At 36.3% G+C, this 17,835-nt stretch overlaps 1 protein-coding gene across 2 annotated transcripts in view; it reads right to left on the bottom strand.

Moving 5' to 3' along the window:
* LOC120538871 (MOB kinase activator 1A) overlaps positions 1–17,835 on the bottom strand; it is a 42,303-nt gene continuing 24,468 nt past the window's right edge. Inside the window, exons 3-6 of one of the 2 annotated variants that reach the window (XM_039768441.1) lie at positions 14,613–14,706; positions 11,255–11,388; positions 10,958–11,121; positions 1–1,801 (exon numbers count right to left, since the gene is read on the bottom strand). In XM_039768441.1, the coding sequence (XP_039624375.1) occupies positions 1,724–1,801; positions 10,958–11,121; positions 11,255–11,388; positions 14,613–14,706 (470 nt within the window). In that variant the 3' untranslated portion in view covers positions 1–1,723. The remainder of the gene's footprint in view (positions 1,802–10,957; positions 11,122–11,254; positions 11,389–14,612; positions 14,707–17,835) is intronic. The other variant, XM_039768442.1, reaches the window with a different exon arrangement.

Here is a 17,835-nt window from a genome sequence, read left to right as displayed (position 1 = left end):
TTTTTTTTTTTTTTTTTTTAAACACTGTAACTTAAAAATGAGGCAAAGGAACTTACCCAAAAGATAAGTGCTTTTCACTCTATTGTAAGAATCTGTCAAATAGATTTCTGCATACCTCTTACTAGTGTGGTTGACATCTAAATAAATGCAGAAATGAAAGGACCACTGCAACCGGTGCATCCTTTTTTTAAATAAAACAATTCCATACTCCATTTCCTACGCTTTTGGTTTAGAAAATGATCAGCTAATAATGTGCAATACTATACAGTGCAGGAGTCCTGTTAGTATACAAAAAACATTCAAAAACACAAATTTAGTGATGTCAATTGTTATATACAGTTGGGCTTTAACATTACAGCTGTGTTTATATTTGTGCACTATATTGGTTATAGTTATGGGGTTGGAGGGGTTAGGAAGTTGAGTCCTTCAACAGTTTGGGCATTTCTAATCTGAAATGTATATTCTGAAGCTTTTCCCAATGAACACATCCCAAAAACCACAACATACAATCTTATTCAACAACCACTTTAAACAAGTTATTCCAATGAGCTCAACTGTTCATCTACAGTGTATAGAACTTCCCTTTAGTAATAAATAACATGGCCGCGGAACTACAAAGGCTTCCAGTGGTTTAGTAATTGAGCACATTATAAAAGCAAAGACACTTTTAATGAAATGTAAAAGAGCTACAGACGTCATGGTTATATTTTCCACTCAGAAACGGCAAGTATTACTGAAGATACTGGATTTAAACGAATTGAGCAAAACATTGGAATCTTGAAAGGTTGAGCAGAAGATGCTTTTTCAGGGTTTTTTTTTTTTAAACACTGCTGAAAAGTTTTTGCTCTTCAACTCTAAACCACTGTATATTAAGACATTCCATTTACCTTGCAACTGTTACAGAACAGGGACCAAGATATAACACTACAAAACAATTAAGTGGGGGGAAATTAGTTTTCAGAACCTGGTCTCTGGTTATCACTATGGAACAAATCTGATAAAAACAGTAAGTTGTTTTTTTCCGTCTATTAAGGCAATATTTTTAATATGTTTCAGCTTTATCTGAATTTATCTGCATATAGTCCTCAGTCTAATGTTGCAAACTTAATATGGTACAGAAGTAAGCATTTTAAGGTTTTGAGTGCTTTGATGATTAGGAGATCAGAATGCCTTTCCCTATGTATATTAAAAGTAAGCTACCATGACTAATTCAGACAGGCATTCCCCACTTATGCTAGGGCATGTTAGTGCAAGCAATGGCAGCCTTTACTACTACAACATTTTAGCCAACTTGTCAGAAGACTCGCATATGGAGCCATCATACAATTGCTCCAAAATCTGTAAAACTTCAGCACCCCAGGTATAATTGAATTTTTACATGATTCGAGCAGACATTTACAAAAAGTACATACTCTTCATATTATAAGAATAGTCAATTTTCAAAAAAAGGAATCCTCTATTATGAAAGATAAAAAGCATTAAAAATATCTGTAGGAAATCCAGTTACAAAAGCTTAAAGAAATGCTGTCCCCATCCTTCCCAGTATTTGCCTATTTGATCATACTTGAACTTCTGTTATGTGCACATTCACTAAAAGCTTTGTAATTAAAAATATATAAAAAAAAAAAAAAAAAGAAAAAAAAAAAAGAAAACCAAAGAAAGTTCTACAACAAAGAACCATGCTGTCATGTTGAAAGTTGGTCGGGCACAGGAAAGTCACAGTCTACCGATCCTTAGAACCAAGCTTCTCAATCAAATCTTGAAGGGGTGCCAGCTCCCTACGATCAATCAAGTTGAATTCCTGTTTAAAAACAAAATGAAAAATGGAACACATAAACTGAAAGTCAGAAGCCCTTATTCACTAGTTGCTCCTTCCTACAATTAAATATGGAGTAGAGATTAACAAAAAACAACTGGGAAGCACACAGCCACCATCATTTGTGTTCAGCATCATTAACACCAGAAATGCTTAGCGGGCACACTTCAGTGATAAAAAATATATGAATATGGTTTTAAAAAAATAAAAAAAAAAGGAAAAAAGTTTTCAACTGGCATAATCAAATTCAGGGTTATGAGGGCTTGAAGCACTGGACAGGATGCCATTACAAACCCCTAATTTCAGAGGGCAAATTTAGAGTCACCAAATAGGTAGGCTGGTCTTCTTTTGTCATTGGAAACATTACATGCTCACATTTGAGAGGCTAGAATAATAAATGCAAGTGCCTAGAGGGAAGTATTATGACTGCAAATCTGTGTTTATATGGTGTGACACTGCCAGAAATATCAAAACCATACTTAATTTAAATGTCTGAAAAGCATACGTTCAGCTATGTTCAGACACATGGTACTCGTGAGGAATCCATAAAGTTAGTGAAACTGGGCTGATTCATGCACCGCATGTCTACCGCATGACTGAATTTCACTTCCATTATAATAAATATGAACAAATGTTCATTGTTCCTAGCCCCATGATGTCATTACCTCTACATTTTGTTTATACCAGACTACAGTTTTTGGAATCATTATTGATAGGATATTATAATAATAATATAATTATAATAATTAATAATAATTCATTACATTTATATAGCACTTTTTTTATTACTCAAAGCACTATTCACACAGGGAGGAACCGGGAGGCGAACCCACAGTCTTCCACAGTCTCCTTACTGCAAAGAAGCAGCACTACCACTGCGCCACCTGTGAGGATATTAGTGAACCACTCATTCCTTACTTTAAAAATAAAGATGATTTGCATTTCATACTCAACCACTTTGTCCATTCTTTTGTATTCTAATAGGCTTGTGACTTCAATATAACTCAATCGTGTCCATCAGATGAGAAATCAAGAAGGAATGCCATGTCAGTTTTTTTTTAAATCGATAATGTACAGTTTGCTCATACTACATATAGGTACATCAACCAGGTCAAAAAAAACTTGCTGAAGATCCAAAAAGAATGGGAACAGTGTACGAGAAAAATCTAAATCTACTTGCACAGAGATTTGCTTATTAAGTCCTACAGGCAACAGAAGTGGTATGGGAGCCTTACAACTATAAATGATTGACTGAGATAACCACTAAACCTGATGCAAGTAAAATATGTTTTAAGAAAGAAATTTGTGCACCCCCACAAATGTACACCGTGATACATGTGAAATGAGTCATTGGGTCCGTAAAAAAAATACTAACTAGTTACATCATGACCTTACTAATTAAGAAATATAGTGAACCCACAATATTCATGTGTTTAACTTTCGCAACTTTTGCCATTCATGCAACTGAGTTAGTAACCTTTGTGACGGGCGGACACAGCCATTACCTGGCCAGGACACCAACTGTATGGAAGGACCAGGGGAGAGAGCATCGGCAAGGTAATACCTTCCCTAGGAAGACAGAAGGCAGCTCTCCTGGGTGGCTGTGGCACTATGGATTCCCACAGGGTATTCTGGGAGTTGGAGTTTAGCACAGCCCTGTTAGGTTGCAAGGGAGCCACCAAGGGGAGCTGCAGAGCCCTTCATTGGGCTCTCACCACACCTGAGAGTGATTCCAGATCTGATTCAAGGCCTGTGAGGAGCCGCCTCACTCCATTCCGAGAGCCAGGGTCGGGAAGAAAGGGTGAGGCTGAGGAGGTGGCCTTGGAACAATTCATTGTGACAAAATGTGAATCACTTCTAAAAATTTGTAGGAATTCACATACTTTGAGGCACTGATTTTAAATATTAAAACAGCAGCACAATTGTAGTGCTAGCATACAGACCGCCAGGGCCACATTTATTGTTCATGACTGGATTTGACAACCTTTTATCCGACTTGGATATAAATTATGATTGTGTAGTGTTGATGGGTGATTTTATTGTACACAAAGATGTGGAAATTGACGATTTAGCAAATACTTTATGTATGTGTTAAATTTAATAGGATTTTGTCAGATTGTCAAAGGTCCAGCTCATAATCATAACCACACATTAGATTTAATTATAACTCAAGAGTAATTTAAATATTACTCCATTAAATGAAGTTATTTCTGATTGCTACTTAATTATGTTTGATTTGGTTCTGCCCTTACAAATACATTCATAGACTAAAACAATGACAGTACGACATCTAGATTGTAATTCTGCTTCAAAATTTATAGATATTTTGAGTAAGCGTAATCATGAAAAACAATTTAGATCAGCTAACATCAAATTATAATATGACCTTGAGAGCGGCTTTGGACTCGGTGCTCCCTTTAAAACAACAGTGATTAAAGCACATAAATTTTCCCAGGATTAATGAGAGCTCCTAAATTAAGTGTTGAAAACTGGGGCACAGATGAAGAACAATAAAGCTGCAGGTCTTTCAAATTGCATTGACAGAGAGTGTTCAAAATATAAAAGAGTACTCTTTAAAACCCTCTCTGACTACAATTCTAAAATAAGATAACAACAACAATAATAATCTTTTTCTACCTTTTTGAAGGGTGGTTAATTTAATAAATGGGAATTCAGAACTACAGTACAAAATATCAACACACAATAGGAGTACAGATTTTATGAACTTCTACAATGAGAAAATCAAAAATATATGATCCTAGATTAGACCTCAGCATTACAGTGCAAATCTCATACTAGCTTGGCAAACCCTGTCTTGCCTTGCATTTAACACTTCAAACTTTAATCCTATAACAAAGAAGGAATAGGTTTTATATATTTTACTTTATTAAAATCAAAAAACATTCCATACATACAAGTCAAGTTTAGCAAAACTGGTTTGAAACAAATCGACCCCCACCCTTGAGAAAGAGAGCTAGGTCAGCAGAGTAGCACTTTAATAATAGTAAAAATATGTAAATAAATAAATAAAGACAGACAGAACAGAAAAAGAGGGGAGAGAATCCACTTCCTCAATTTAAATGCTTATTCAAAAATGTTATTTATCAGATCCTGCCAGGTTCTGCAAAAGTTTTGTACAGATCCTTCCAAGTGAGAATTAGTTTTTTTCCAATTTTAGATAAAATATAGAATCAGTTATCCACTGACTTAAAAGAGGTGAATTAGAATTCTTCCAGATGAGCAAGATAAGTCTAAGTGCCAATAGTAGTCCTTCTCCACTTTAAGCCCATCTAGAAGTACACCAAACATAGCTGTTAGTGGTGTAGGAGGGATTGTAACACCAAGGATATCTGAAAGGCATTTAAAAATGTTTGTCCAAAATGATATTAATTTGGACAATTTTAAACTAGAGAGAGATACACTTGATATGTAATTTTAAGTTGAATAATTGTATACTTTGCGCATATGGAGCTTGAGTGAATTCTTTGCATTGCTGCCTTCCCATTCCTTATCTAGAGATGTTGAGGGAGAGGTCCTTTTCCCACTGTACTCTTTGAAAGGGAGGGACTTTAAAATTTTTTATACATTACAGAAATACTGTTTGAGTCCTCAAGACTGATCAAAATTTCTTCCGGTATTGAGGTGGGAGGTGAGGCAAATTGGGTAGGTTTTGTTTAATGAAGTTTCTAATTTGAAGGTAGTGAAAGAAATGTGTTGCTGGAAAGTTAAATCCGGAGTGTAATTGTTTGTAGGATGCGAAGACATTGTCTATGTACAGATCTCTAAGTAATTTAATCCCGGACGTTTTCCAGACATTAAAAAATGTGCACGTTTGAGAGGGTGAAAAAAGGTGGTTATCATGCAGAGGTGCCACAGATAAAAGCTTCTCTATCTTAAAATACATCCTTCATTGGTTCCATGTTCTGAGTGAAGCACCATTGGGATGTTAGTATATTGGTGATGGAATATAGGAATATAAGGATTATAAAGACGTACTTCAGGATTTTTCTATTGCGGACCAAGCCTGTGTCAGCTCCCCTATTTGTGTCAATGTCCAGGTTTTTATAGCTTGTATATTCACCGCCCAGTAATAAAATTTAAAGTTAGGTAAAGCCATGCCACCTTCTTCCTTAGGTCTTTGTAGGGTCGCCTTTTGAATACGTGGATGTTTTGAACTCCAAATAAATTAGGTTATGGTTGAATCTAATTTGTTAAAAAATGGATTTATTGCTGTATATTGGATTGTTTTGAAATAGAAAAAGAAGCTTAGGAAGGATATTCATCTTGAAAATGTTAATTCTTCCAGCTAAACTGAGATGAAGGGTTGACCATCTATGCAAGTCTTGCTTAAGTTTTTCCATGCAGACAGCGACAATTTTTTGATAAAGAGCTTTGTTTACTGGTGATGTATACCCCTAGGTATTTAAACTGATCTGCGATGATAAAAAGGAAGGTGTACAATCTAATTTTGTGTGCTTGAGAATTCACTGGAAAGAGCACACATTTGTTCAAATTAATTCTGAGACCAGAAATCTTTTGAAATTTTGGAAGTGCTGTTAGGCCTGCAGGCACAGTATTTTGTGGATCAGATAAATACAGTACCATATCATCTGCATATAGAGAAATGTCCTTCTCTGATAATCCTTTATCTCATAAGCATTTTCACAGTGAGCAGCCAGTGGCTCAATGGAGATTGTGAACAGCAGTGGTGACAAGGGACAGCCTTGTCTAGTACCCCGTTCTAGTTTGAAGTAGTCTGAAATAATGTTGTTGATACAAACTGAAGCTTCTGGATTGGTATACAGATGTTTGGGCCAAACCCAAATCTCTCCAATATGGTAAAAAGGTAATTCCATTCAACTATATCAAATCGTTATTCTGCATCCAACGATATCATCATCTCCGGGAAGTTTGACTTTGTGGGTGAATATATCATATTAAACAGGTGTCGAAGATTGGAAGCCAAGTGTCTGCCTTTAATAAATCCAGTTTGGTCTTGTATTATTGAAGGAAGCACTTTCTTGATCCTTCTAGCTAGGACTTTAGAAAGCATCTTTACATCATTATTCAAAAGTGAGATTGGTCTGCACAATGTAATAAGTCCTTATTTTGCTTAGGTAAGACGGTAATTAGAGCTTGACGAAAAGTTTGAGGTAGAATTTTATTTTTCTCTAGCTTCTGTAAATGTTGCTAATAAAAGGAATTGAGAATTTTTTTTATAAAATTCACCAGGGTAGCCCATCAGGGCTTGCTGCTTTTCCACTCTGAAGCAAGTTTATAGCATCTAGTAATTCTGATGGTGCCAGAGGTTTATCCAGTTCCTCTGCACTGAGAGTATCTACTATAGTTGTGGTATCTGTAATGTTTCCAGAAATGCATTAGGTTGTGTCTTGTCTTCTTTAAGCTCAGGAGAATATTCTACTGAGCTTAGAGAACAGGAATTCTTTAATTTCTAAAATGAAACGTACTACTTGTTCCCTACATCCAGTGCCAACAAAACTAATAAAAAGCTCAATGAACATTTGTGCAGCACAATTCTTAGCATTATCAAAAGCTCACTACTGCATGGTGCAGTATCTGATACACTAAAAGTGTCAGTCATCAAACCGTTACTTAAAAAGTCAGACCCATATACAGGTAGTCCCCAGGTTACAGACTTCCGACCTACATCTTACGAATGAGGACGCAGCTGCGACACATGCGCCTCAGTAACTGCCGGTCTGTCATCTTCGGCCTGGGGATGCTGCAAGCGGTGATTTCGCTGCTCGCGCAGTGTAGTGTCCCTCGGGTGGCTCCCGGTGGCAAGTGGTGACCCGTGGTCCATAGTCACTGGGGCCACAGCTATTGCTTGTGTGCAGGACAATGGTTTGCTGCCCACCCACTACGCCGCTGCAGCTACTGCTCCTGACTGGACACAGGCTGGATGGAGAGGAGTGGGGCATTTCACTGCCCTCCCAGCACACACGGCTGGCAATGCTGCAAGCAATGACCCGGTTGTGGCTGAACGGAGGCCACTGATAGTGAACGGGCTGGCAGGGGTAGCATTGTAGTGTGCCTCGGATGGCTGCTTGTTGAATTGGGGTTGGGCGATTCATTACCCGCCTTTGGCCGCACCATATTCGTTCTCAGTGGGCGGACACTGCAGGCAGCATATTGTAGTGGAGATAACTGTGTGGTGGGTGAATGATGAACCACTCCTCAGTCATTCTCAATAGCAAGCCTGCTTGTACTGTTACACACATAGCAGGAAGTTGTCTCTTGTCAGTACATCAGATGTGTTGACGGGTGCCTTCCTGCTGTGATCGCGTGTATAGCGCTGTGCAAAAGAGCTCATCTTAACCTATTGTCTACACCCTTCAAGAATGTCTCTGAAACACAAATCTGATGCAAGTGCTGGTGATACAGTAAAGAAGAGAAAAACTATCACCATTGAGAATAAAGTAGAAATAATAAAAAGGTCAGAGAGGGGTGAAACTCTATCATTCATGGGTAAAGCACTTGGTTACAGTCGGTCAACAATAGCACTTATTAAAATAATGTACCTGTTCCGACTTACATACAAATTCAACCTAAGTACAAACCTACAGTCCCTATCTCGTACGTAACCCGGGGACTGCCTATACTTAATAACTATAGACCCATTTCAAACATAACCTTTCTCTCTAAAAAAAAAATACTTGCAAAAGTACTCGCCAAGATTTCTTTGAGAAATTCCTCTCTCTTCTGCACCGGTCAAAGTACAGAAACAGCACTAACATGTGTTGGAAACGACATTATGATATCCTTTGATAAAGTAAATTGCACTGTAATTATGTTGATAGACTTAAGCACGGTGTTTGACACCATTTTACTATATAGGATCACGTACAGAAATGTGCTGACAAGTACTCCATCATTACACACAGAAGTGTTGTTATGGTGTCCCATACCGTTTTCATTTTACATGCTTCCTCTGGGGTCTATCATTTGAAAATATCTCATTAATTTTCAATTGTATACAAAAAACACCCAATTATACCTTTCTTTTAGAACAAATGACGTTTCTCTATTTTGTCCTTAAATAGATGTGTTTGTGAATTAAAGGAGTGGATAGACGTCATTGAACACAGATAAAACAGAGATGTTAATTATTGCAGGGAATGATGCGGACTGTAACAATATTTTGTCATTATTTAACTTAGCCCACAATTTAGGCATTATTTTCACACTAGTACATCATTTAAAGTGCACATTACAAAATTGTCCAAAACATTTTTTCCCCATTTTAAAAATGTTGGGAAATTAAGATGTTTTCTAAATACATAGGATACTGAGAAATTATTTCATGCATTTATTTCCAGTAGGATTGACTACTGCAATGTGGTGTTCACTTGCTGTTCAAATTGTATTTTATACAGATTTCAGTTAATTCAAAACTCTTCTGCAAGAATTATTACACGGAATAATTGCAAGAAAATACAAACACACAACTTCAGTTCTAAAATCCTTACACTGGCTCCCAGTTAAGTTTAGGGCAGATTTCAGAATCCTCATTTTACCATATAAAGCATTACATGGCCATGGTCCTGCTTACTTATCTGAACTTATCATTACTTACAAACGAGAGTGCACATGAAGTTCTCAAGATGCCAGCATGCTTATGACCAGAAGATTAATAAACTAACATTTGAATGTCAAGCCTTTAGTTACAGGGCCCAGAATCTGTGGAATGCTCTGCCTGCTACTATAAGATGTACCCCTTCAGTCTCAGCTTTTAAATTCCAACTGGAGACTCAATACTTCAGTTTAGCGTACCCTGAGTAGAGCTGCTAATTAGCTGTAAATATAGCATGTCTGTTGTTAGTCATTAGTACTAAAGCATAAGTAATATGACGTTTACAAGCTGTAACTAAAGCTCACCTACTCTATTTCTCTTCTCGGTACTCACATGTGGCACTTGGGACCACTGCTGTACTGTCAAGTGGTTTGCCGGTCTATGGAAAAGTTATACTTGATAAAGGAGCACTGGAATCATAGGGTAGTGCCGACCCAGTACTAATGCATCGGTGTAAGGACCAGTAAGGGGGTAGGCAGCTTGTTGGCTGAGGTCTCTAGGACTCTGAACAAATGTATATCCTCATATATGATATCTATTCTTGCATTTTGCTTTGTAGTTTGTACTATTACAATTGTACTACTGTACTGTATTCCTAATGTGGCAATAATAGATTGGTCATGTAGCTCTGTGAAAAGGATTGTGTTCTATTTTGTGTGCTGTATTTACCCCATTTTTTGACAACTATTGCATGACCAACCTACCTAGAAAGGGTTTTTTCTTGTCTTCTAAGTGAGTCAAGGCTGGAGGACTGTCAAAAAACAGGACCTGTTAGAAGTTCATTGTGGCACTCCTTGTCTTTTGGGCTATACAATAAATATATTGTTCTTGATTGACTGTACACAATTTAAAAGTGAACAGTACTTAAACTGTAAAATCTGTGTGGCCTAAAGGCTAAGGTGTTGTACCCGAAAATCATGACAGACTGTTCATTCTGTACTTCTGTGACTCTTAGCAAATCTCTGAACTTGCAAGTGCTATGGCTGCAGAAAAATAGAAATGTTACTTGCTTTGGGCAACAGTACATTAATGAAAATACACCTTTACAGCATTTCTTTAATACTGTAACTTTTGTACTGTCCTATTAGAAGTCCTTAATACTCTACCATACTGTAATTAGCCTCTTCTGGATTCCTACGCCTACTTTACCAGCACCCCATTTTTATAGGCGCCTCTAACTGTTCTAGCTGAATACCTCAGCTATTACTGATGCTCCTTCTTACCACTACCCCATTTGTGCACAATAAAACACTGCAAGTCTTTACTAAAAAACTTGCATCAATTGGTCCAATTTAAATCTAAATGAAACTACAGCAGCCTGCTCTATGGGCATCTGAAGGACATTTGTCTTTTTAGAAGGTTTTCTTCTTTTATTTATTTATTTTTTTTATTTAATTTTTTTAATACAAGGTACCACAAGAGATGTTTGCAATCAAAGTAAAAGAAGAAGGAATTCAAGGCACAGTGCATTTCCAATTCAATCAGTGTCTGGTTCTTTAACACTACAGATGAATTATGTTATCCATCAAGCTTTGTGAATATTTTACCTGTACAAAGAAGATGAAATGTTTGAAAGAAGTGTTCAAATGGGCCTCCTCCTGAAGTTGCATAACAGAGTCAAAATGCTGATGGTAGATGTGGGCATACACACGAAACAAACGCTTTAAAATGGTCTTTGCAACCGACATGAAGTTTTTTGGGAATGGAACACCTAATTTAAAAAAAAAAAAAAAAAATTTAAGATGTTGAAGCATGTTTCAGCATATGGATATCCATATCCAGGAAGGAGTCCCGAGTATGCAATAAGCAAATGCTGAAGCTGACGTGTTACAATTTATGCTTACCTATTTTGGATGGAAAAAGGGTTTCATCATCAAGTTGGTCCTGAACCCAGGTCATCAAGTAGTCAATATACTTTGGGGCAGAGCACTTTATAGGCTTCTTAATATTAGTGCCATCAGCCCAATGATACTCATACCTAAAGGGAAGAAAACCATCAACAAAGAAATCAAAGTACGATCATTATTAGCTGCATTGAAGCATATATGGATGGGTAAGAGAATGAATGCAGTTAAATGTCCATTTTGACCATTAACTAAAATACTACTTGCCTGTTTAATACAATACTTCATTACAATTGCTCTACTAGACTATACTAATAAAATAATATAATTCAGGAGTACTGCGAAATAGAGAGAGAATACAGGTCTAGAAAACAAGTGCGGAGTTCTGCCCATTTAAAAGAGAATGTGGCACAGAAGATGCAAAATGTCAAAAACCAAGAGTGGCAAATTAAACATGAAAGCAGTAACCACTAGAACACAAAATGGTTTTAATATGGAAAAATACTAAAAATGCCTGAGCTGTGGTGTGCTGCTCTGCATAGGGGATTTTTTTGAATAAGACAACTACTGTAGACCTACTGCCTGACCCTGACACTTTGGCTTAAAGTTTGCTGCTCACATCAGTTCCTTCCATTCAGGAAAAGCCAAAAATAGATAATGGAGCCAGAATGAGAGGGGAAGTGGAAAGTGGGGGAGGGGTGTGTGCTGGTTCTCAAACAATACAGTCTGATCCCATAAAACAACTCAATTTCTTTGCAAAATAAAACATACACATTTTAAGAAAATGTTGTAACCAGCTGTACCAGACTGTCTTGGTTATGAAGGGCTCCTATGTTCAGTGTACAGACAATGTATACAATGAAAGAGGATATTTTTGTAAGCTTTAGCCCTTATGGTCATAGCTCATCCAATCTTACTAAAGAGTGCCTTTGTTTTACTTACTGTTTGCAAGACTGATAACGTCTGTGTGTCTCAAGTTGCACTCCCAAAGAAAAAAAAAAAAAAAAAAAACAGGCTCTGTTTGCGCTTGACAATCAAAACTTTGAGGGCAGATGCATGAATCAAGCAACCATTAAATGATGCATCACAAGGTTGTAATTTTACACCACTGAAGACTGCTTTATCCAGAGCAAATCAGATTCTATTTTACAAGTACAGAATATGGTAACAGCTGTACTATCAAAGATGTTAACAAGAAAAAAAAAATGCAATGATACACTGGACACACCAGGCTAAAGCTGCAACAAACAATTCATTAGATGATTACTTCTTTGGTTAATCAATTCATTGCATTTCCTTAAAAAGCACAAAATTATTTTCAATTGTAAATGCAACAGTTTTATTCAAAACATGAAAAACACCAATGACGCCTGTCTTTTGGCCAGCCAATAAAGTTTGATTTACGCTTCTTTATGCCTGAGGAAAGTCAGCACTTCATACATACACTACCGATACAACATTTAATGAAATCATGGTGCAGAACAAATAGATAATGGCAAACAAAAAATAAGTCAAGGAATCACTAAGCATATGAAATTATATTCTAATTTTTGATTCATCAAAGTAGCCACATTTGGTTGATATAACAGCCATACTGTGGTAACCCTTTTGATTCAGAATGCCAGTCACTCTGTGCAAATCACCAACTCTGCCTCAAGCAAAAGAAATCCAGACTACAAACACTTTTCCTCCATGTTTGACAGCTGGTTTCACCAACCCGATGGCGTATAAACACCCAGCATGATGAACAGAAGATTTCAAATTTTGATTCATTGGTCCATAAGACTTTCTTCCAGTCTGCAGTAGTCCACAGCTGGTATTTCAAGGTCCTATTTTGTCTTTTAAGGAATGGCTTTCTTACTGCCATGTGCCCTCTCAAACCTTCAGCACAAAATCTCTTTACAGTAGAAACTGAGACTTGCTTTTGTTGACCACTGTTAAGCTGTGCTTGACGCTGTTGTGTTAGTGTTAATAGCTGCCCACAACATAGTATCTAGCACAACTCAGCCTGACTTTTAGGACAAAGTCAGTTTTAGCAAAATGTCAGCTGTCAATTGTTTTCATTCATTTTGCAAGACACTGAACTATTTCACACTTTTCATCATCAGAAAGATCTTTCTTCCTCCCGACATTGCATGGGAACTGTGACTTGCTCCATAATGTGGAACAATTCATTTCAACAGCTGGTAAGCTAATTAACACACCTCTCTGAGCTTGAGACCATTTATCTAAAAAGATATTAGAATTCAGACAAGAGAGAACACTTTCATTGATAAGCATTTAGTTTATTTTACTGAAATTCCATTGGTATATCACTTGCACAATAATTTAGAAACAGTATACATCACTGTAATTTTCCTTTGACTTATACCTTTTTTTTTTTTTTTAAACAAACCAGTGATTGTGCGGTTTTCCCTACAACATCTACATTCAAGCAAAAGTCACAATGTATTTTTGTGTTTCTATTTATCATACCTATGCCTGTAAAATTCATATAGCCTTTACATTCAGTATTATTAACAGATGGCTGTTTTGGTGTATTTTCAATCTGATACTACTACTATCTGTGGACCCAACAAATTGTGATTAAGTCTCATATTTTGCCATTGTAATGAGTTTATGCACCTGCTGCACTAAATCATCTTTTTTGTCACTGATTAAACTGTTTAAAAGTCATTACTGAGTGATGTAGCGAAGGATGGGAGGTATAACCTCCTGGTTACAGATAAAAAATAAAATACTAGCCATTTTAGAAAATATCACATTTATGACCATTTTACTTGCAGTCTTGACACGTGTACTTCTTAAAATGATGAAGATGAAATCTGAGATATTTGCTGATGACCACATAAATAATCAAATGATTTTGTTTCACGTTTCTTTTGTAACACTAACATCAATGTGTGCCAAATACAATTTGTCTTGTGTTTTCTTTTTGCTTAGTATATTAAGTAGGATCACATACATAAAACCATATTATTAAATGCTCAGATTCTAGTATTCTAGGTATGCAAAGCTTGACAAGTCTCAAAGCTAAATGTATACATTTCTGAAAAATACGAGAATTGGGAGGAGGATTTGTAACACTGTTTATGTAAAGCACATCAGGATTATACTAAGTAGACCTGATTCACATGTATCCATAAGCAGGATTCTCACAACTGAACACTTATGCAAAATGGCATCACTTAATAATACCTTAAGCATGTAAATCTTTAGACAGGCAAAAATGGGTAAAAGGCATGAAGAAACAAAAAGCTGTCTTTGCTACGTATGTGATTGTCACTATGAGCTGCCATAAAGGAAATTAACACAACATACCTTCTTGGTATGATATTTTCAATGTAAATGTACTCACCTTGGCCCTGCAGACATCACCGAGCAACTGGTCTCTGTGCAGAACTCTGTTATTGTGCCATACAACATGTTGATTTGGTTGAAGAAATCTACAGCTGAACAGAAACAGATATAAATTAAATCAGTAAAAACTCAAAAGATCCAGCAGTCAGTTCAAAACAACGTCTTAAATGTAATTCCCCACAAATTAATATGAAAATCAAAAATCTTAAGATTAATTTCTTACAAACTGGTTAGGAATTATAGCAAACTTTTAAGCCACAAGAAAACTCTCCAATAGAAAAGAAGTATAAATAAATCATTGGAAAATAGGCATGTTTAAATTAAATGCTCTGTTTTCTTAAAGTTCATAATAGGTACGTCTACACTAATAACAAGTACTGTAGATACAAAACAGCAGAGAGCTGCCTTTATGTTACAGATGAAGTTAGTAATTAGAGAGTTGTATCCAAACTATTTTTGACAGAACTATAGTGATCTCCAGGAATATTACAATATTGTCCAAACTGCGATTTTTCAGTACTTCATCAACTCGGGTGCAACATGAAGAAAAAATGGTTAAGAAAATGAAATGGGTGTTGTGATTTTTTTGAGTCTCAAGAGTTTAATAAAAAAAAAATATCACTTTTTTTGCTCAACTGTAAAAATAGTATAATCAAAAGGACAAATTCAACTGACGTATTTGAAAACATCATAAATCATTGTGCGTCCTTGCAATGATTCTAACAAATTTGAATTGGCTATACACTGGCTGTGTTCATTCTCGGTTTTTACTTTTTCTCCTAATTTCAGTCATCTTTTGTAAGCAAAACACATGTCCACATTTCTGAATCAGCCTGTAATACTGTACTCCACTTTTTCCCTTCTGCGACAAACACGAAGTAATTTTTCCTTAATGATAAAGACTGACTAAAGAGACTGGGGGCTTTTTTTTCTTTTATCAAGGCAGGTACGTTTTTGCTCACTGTTTAAAACCCTTATATCTGAATAATCAATTCCAGTGGTAGACAAACTTTGGATTGTCTACTGTTTGCTACTTTTTCCACAATTACAACATGCCACTATTTTGTTAGAGGTTGATCTTACCCTGATTTGTGCATAACTCCATAAAAATCTTAAATGAGAAATGAGCCAGTGATCAGTTTTTTGACACTGCAGAGAGACTTGCATCTTGTAGTGTGGTCTTTATGATACTGTAGATTTTGACATCTTCACCTCTTGACTATTAAAGTAATGATTTCAGTGACAGATTAAAAATGTGTTTTCAAAGCTCTATTGATTTTACTATAATCAGCTGCCATTGTTTGTCCTAGCCAACCTGTTTTTTGCATATTAACTGAACTTCATATTAAGGATGTTACAAACTGGTAATTGCAACTACACAGTATTGCTACTGAGTCCTGAAGTATAGTTTGGCAGTGTTTTAGTTATTTAAGGTTTACCAACTCCAAATGCAGGCAACCAAAGTGAATTGTAAATGTTAATGTGTGTACAACTAATTTGCATAAAAATACCCAAAATTCAGGATCTCTACTTCACATTTGAATAACAGCGACAAGAACAGGCCATTCAGCCCAACAAGCTCATCTATCCTGTTCACCTAAATTCTCCAAAATTTAAATGTCCTTAAAGTGTTCCACTCCACCACACAATTTGCCGATTTATTTCATGCATCTTTGGTTCTTTGTATGAAGAAAAACTTTTATAAGAAACTTGTCCTTATCAAGTTTCCCATCTTTTCTTGTATTAATTCCCTACAGAATTTTAAACTCTAAATCTCCATCTGCTTAAACTGGAAAGTTTCAACTCCTTCAGTCTCTCCACATTATTCATACCTCTCACTCCCAGCGTCAGCCTAGTTGCTCTTTTCTTGACTTTATCTATCTATTTTTTGTAATGTGGTGACCAAAACTGAAAACAGTACTTCAGGCCTCACTAGCGTATTATATAATTTATATTCCACACATTGGGCTATATAACCTAACATCCTATTATTCTGTCTGTATGTAGATAGTAATGAGTCCACTATGGCTCCAAAGTCCTTCTCATAACCTGGGCTTTCAAGTTTCAAACTTCCCATTATATTAAAATGTAACAATTCTACTACTTTCTACTTATTATGCCATTCATTTACTTACATTAAAATTTCACCTGCCCCAAATCATCCTAAACTTATTTGCTGTCTCTCTGTACTTCTACCTATTTTAGTATCATTGGAAAATTTTGTTGTTTAGTATATTAAAAAGACTAGCGGCCCCATCACCGATTGCCATAGGACACTACTTTTAATATCCCCTAATTATAAAAACATTCCCCAACATAACCCTTTGCTTCCCAAGTTTAAACCAACTGTGTACCCACCTACGTACCATACCTTTAATCCCCACTTATTTTAGTAGGATTTCCCAGTTCTTTAAGTTTGGATCTGTTTGATACCCTCAGGGTTACGTGTCAGAATTTGTCCCAGAAACAAGAAGCCAGCTTTGGATAGGGCAGAGAGCCAATTTAGAGTCACCAATTAATCTAACATGCATGTCTTTGGGATGTGGGAGAAAACACCGGTGTCGGTATTGGACAAACATTTGAAACTTAGAACCATAGAATTGACTGTCCTACCCATCTTGTCATGTTAAAACTAAACTGTGTTTATGTATAGTAAATATTCCAGTTTTGATTTTCCATTCCCAATATTTAGGGAGCACAGTATACTTGAGAAGTAGCCAAAAGGGCAAAACTACGGCATTGGTCATTACTTTAAGTCTTCAATAAAAGATAACCTCTAATGAAATTACGTTCAACAAAGCCCTTTGTTAGCCTTCAGTCTAGAATGTAACTATAAAAAAACGACCATATTTCTGTTTTGTCAATTTGTTATTTGAATGGGTTCATAGTTGCAAATTCTGAGAGCCTTTTCAATGTTGGGTCTTTTATCAGCTGCCTCAAAAGTCATACAAGCCATGATTGTCACCTAGCGGACCACAGGGCATATTTGACCCACATGTAGGTTTCCTCTGGCCCAAAGTTATCCTCCTCTAACATGTTTTTTTCTCAATTACATTAAAATTAATGTATAATCGGCAAAGGTTAGGAATCTATAAAATTAGGCATGTGCAGAGTGCTCGAAAGTGGCAAGTGCTTGTTTAATGCTAAAAAGACATGCATGGTACAGGAAAGAATTCTAAAGTAATTAAATAATTCACTACAAGTTTGCCGATTCCTTCATA

The sequence above is a fragment of the Polypterus senegalus genome, chromosome 11 (genome assembly GCF_016835505.1).
Source record: "Polypterus senegalus isolate Bchr_013 chromosome 11, ASM1683550v1, whole genome shotgun sequence".
Classification (NCBI taxonomy): domain Eukaryota; kingdom Metazoa; phylum Chordata; class Cladistia; order Polypteriformes; family Polypteridae; genus Polypterus; species Polypterus senegalus.
This window is presented reverse-complemented; position numbering and strand designations above follow the sequence as displayed.